The sequence below is a fragment of the Lathyrus oleraceus genome, chromosome 3 (assembly GCF_024323335.1).
Source record: "Lathyrus oleraceus cultivar Zhongwan6 chromosome 3, CAAS_Psat_ZW6_1.0, whole genome shotgun sequence".
In the NCBI taxonomy this organism is placed as follows: Eukaryota; Viridiplantae; Streptophyta; class Magnoliopsida; order Fabales; family Fabaceae; genus Lathyrus; species Lathyrus oleraceus.
In genome coordinates this window covers 293,739,423-293,742,477 of record NC_066581.1, presented here as the reverse complement: position 1 = coordinate 293,742,477, position 3,055 = coordinate 293,739,423, and the positions used below count along the sequence as shown (strand labels likewise).

General features: G+C 41.1%; 1 protein-coding gene across 1 annotated transcript; it reads left to right on the top strand.

Annotated features, from left to right (window-relative positions):
- Positions 1 to 242: 242 nt before the first annotated feature.
- Positions 243 to 1,034, top strand: LOC127130928 (uncharacterized). The gene has a single exon (XM_051059882.1). It carries the CDS (start codon positions 243 to 245, stop codon positions 1,032 to 1,034), a length of 792 nt encoding a protein of 263 aa, XP_050915839.1.
- Positions 1,035 to 3,055: the final 2,021 nt, after the last annotated feature.

Sequence of the window (3,055 nt, the reverse complement as noted above, 5' to 3'; positions counted from 1 at the left end):
TTTTGGCGTTGCAATAAGGGCATATAAAACATAGTCTAGATTTTTCTGTGGTTAAATCTGACAATGTACGTTTTGTCATCAAATGTAGAAATTCAACATGCAATTTCAAATGCATGGTCTCTTTGCGTAAGGGAAACTCAAGGTGGAGAGTTGGCAAGTTTGGTGGGCCTCATACGTGCACAACCACTTCCATGTCACAAGACCATACAAAACTCAGTTCAGAAATGATTAGTAAGAGCATAATGGAGCTTGTAAATCGGGACGCTTCCATTAAGGTGAAGGTTATCATCGCTCATGTTGCTGAGAAATACATGTATATCATATCCTACAAAAAGGCATGGATTGCAAAGTGTAAGACAATTGAGTCGCTGTATGGAAATTGGGAGACATCTTACAACGATCTACCGCAGTGGATACTAGTAATGAAAACATATCTACCATGTACCATTATAGAATTGCAATCCTTACCTGTGATTTTAAATGATGGTTCACACTTGGGTGACCAAAGGATATTTCATCGTCTATTTTGGGCGTTTCGACCATGTATACGTGGTTTCACGTATTGTAAACCTATTGTGCATGTTGATGGAACATGGTTGTATGGCAAGTACAAAGGGACTCTGTTGATGGCTGTGGCACAGGATGGGAACGGGAACATATTTCTGATAGCGTTCGCATTGGTTGAAAGTGAGACAAAGGAAGCTTGGAGTTTCTTTCTTAAGAATTTAAGAATACACGTTACTCCCCAAGCAAATCTGTGTCTAATATCAGACAGGCGTGAATCGATAAAGAGTGCATATAACAATTCGGAAAATGGATGGCAGTATCCTCTATCATCACAAGTCTATTGCATTAGACACATCGCGCAAAACTTCATGCGCGAGATTAAAGACAAGGATCTGCGCAAACTAGTTGTTAACATGGGTTATGTGTTAACAGAGGCGAAATTTAACTACTATCGGGGGGAAATCCGAAGAGCAAACAACGACGCTTTATCATGGATAGACAATATCCCTCGGGAGAAGGGCATTTGACGGAGGGCAACGCTGGGGTCACATGACAACTAACCTAGCAGAAGCAATGAACTCGGTGCTAAAAGAAACCCAAAACCTTCCAATCACTGCATTGGTCAAATCTACGTACTATCGATTAGGATCACTATTTGGTAGAAGAGGCCATCAATGGACAAAAATGTTAACCTCTGGGCAGGTTTTCACTGATAACTGCAACAAGGGGATGGCCGAGGAAGTCATCAAAGCTAACACGCATACCGTCATGCAGTTCGATCGCGAGAGATTTTGTTTCATGGTCCAAGAGAAGATTAATCATAACTACGGTCGACCAACCGAAACATTCAACGTTAATTTGAGGAAAACAACACTGTGATTGTGGGAAATTTCAGGCATTTCACTTACCTTGCTCCCATGTAATTTCCCACAATCACAGTGTTGTTTCCTCATATCAACGCTGAATGTTCCGGTTGGTCGACTGTCGTTATGATTAATCTTCTCTTGGACCATGAAATAAAATCTCTCGCGATCGAACTGCATGACGCTATGCGTGTTAGCTTTGATGACTTCCTCAACCATCCCCTTATTGAATTTATCAATGAAAACCTGCCCAGAGGCTAACATTTTTGTCCATTGATGGCCTCTTCTACCAAATAGTGACCCTAATCGATAGTACGTAGATTTGACCAATGCAGTGATTGGAAGGTTTCGGATTTCTTTTAGCACCAAGTTCATTGCTTCTGCTAGGTTAGTTGTCATGTGACCCCAGCGTTGCCCTTCTCCCGAGGGATGTTGTCTATCCATGATAAAACGTCGTTGTTTGTTCTTTGGATTTTCCCCCGATAGTAGTTAAATTTTGCCTCTGTTAACGCCAACCCATGTTAACAACTATTTTGCGCAGATCCTTGTCTTTAATCTCGCGCATGAAGTTTTGCGCGATGTGTCTAATGCAATAGGCTTGTGATGATGGAGGATACTGTCATCCATTTTCCGGATTGTTATATGCACTCTTTATTGATTCATGCCTGTCTGATATTAGACACAGATTTGCTTGGGGAGTAACGTGTATTCTTAAATTCTTAAGAAAGAAACTCCAAGCTTCCTTTGTCTCACTTTCAACCAATGCGAACGCTATCGGAAATATGTTCCTGTGCCACAGCCATCAACAGAGTCCCTCTGTACTTGCCATACAACCATGTTCCATCAACCTGCACAATAGGTTTACAATACGCGAAACCACATATACATGGTCGAAACGCCCAAAACAGACGATGAAATATCCTTTGGTCACCCAAGTGTGAACCATCATTTGAAATCACAGGTAAGGATTGCAATTCTATAATGGTACTTGGTAGATATGTTTTCATTACCAGTATCCACTACGGCAGATCGTTGTAAGATGTCTCCCAATTTCCATACAGCGGCTCAATTGCCTTACACTTTGCAATCCATGCCTTTTTGTAGGATATGATATACCTGTATTTCTCAGCAACATGAGCGATGATAACCTTCACCTTAAGAGAAGCATCCCGATTTACAAGCTCCATTATGCTCTTACTAATCATTTCTGAACTGAGTTTTGTATGTTCTTGTGACATGGAAGTGGTTGTGCACGTATGAGGCCCACTAGACTTACCAACTCTTCACATTGAGTTGCCCTTACGCAAAGAGACCATGCATTTGAAATTGCATGTTGAATTTCTACATTTGATGACAAAACGTACATTGTCAGATTTAACCATAGAAAAATCTAGACTACGTTTTATATGCCATTGTTGCAACGCCAAAACACACTCTTCCTTATTTTCATACTCGATGCCCTCCTCTATTTCGTCAGCATTGTGAGTTGGTATGAAACTTCCGAAAACGGAGATTGGTTCAGCATCATCCAAACTTATGTTTTGCATGTGCACATGTGGGTTGTACAAACTAATTGGTTGCGCTCTTAGTGCAACGGTCGGTGTGTCGAAGATGTCTTCATTGCCATCGTCATAGCTAACACCAAATAGATCTTCAAATCGAACTTCCTCAAGATCATCCTCACT

Excerpts from the sequence above, each read along its gene's own strand:
- LOC127130928 (XM_051059882.1), top strand. The coding sequence starts at position 243 with ATGGAGCTTGTAAATCGGGACGCTTCCATTAAGGTGAAGGTTATCATC.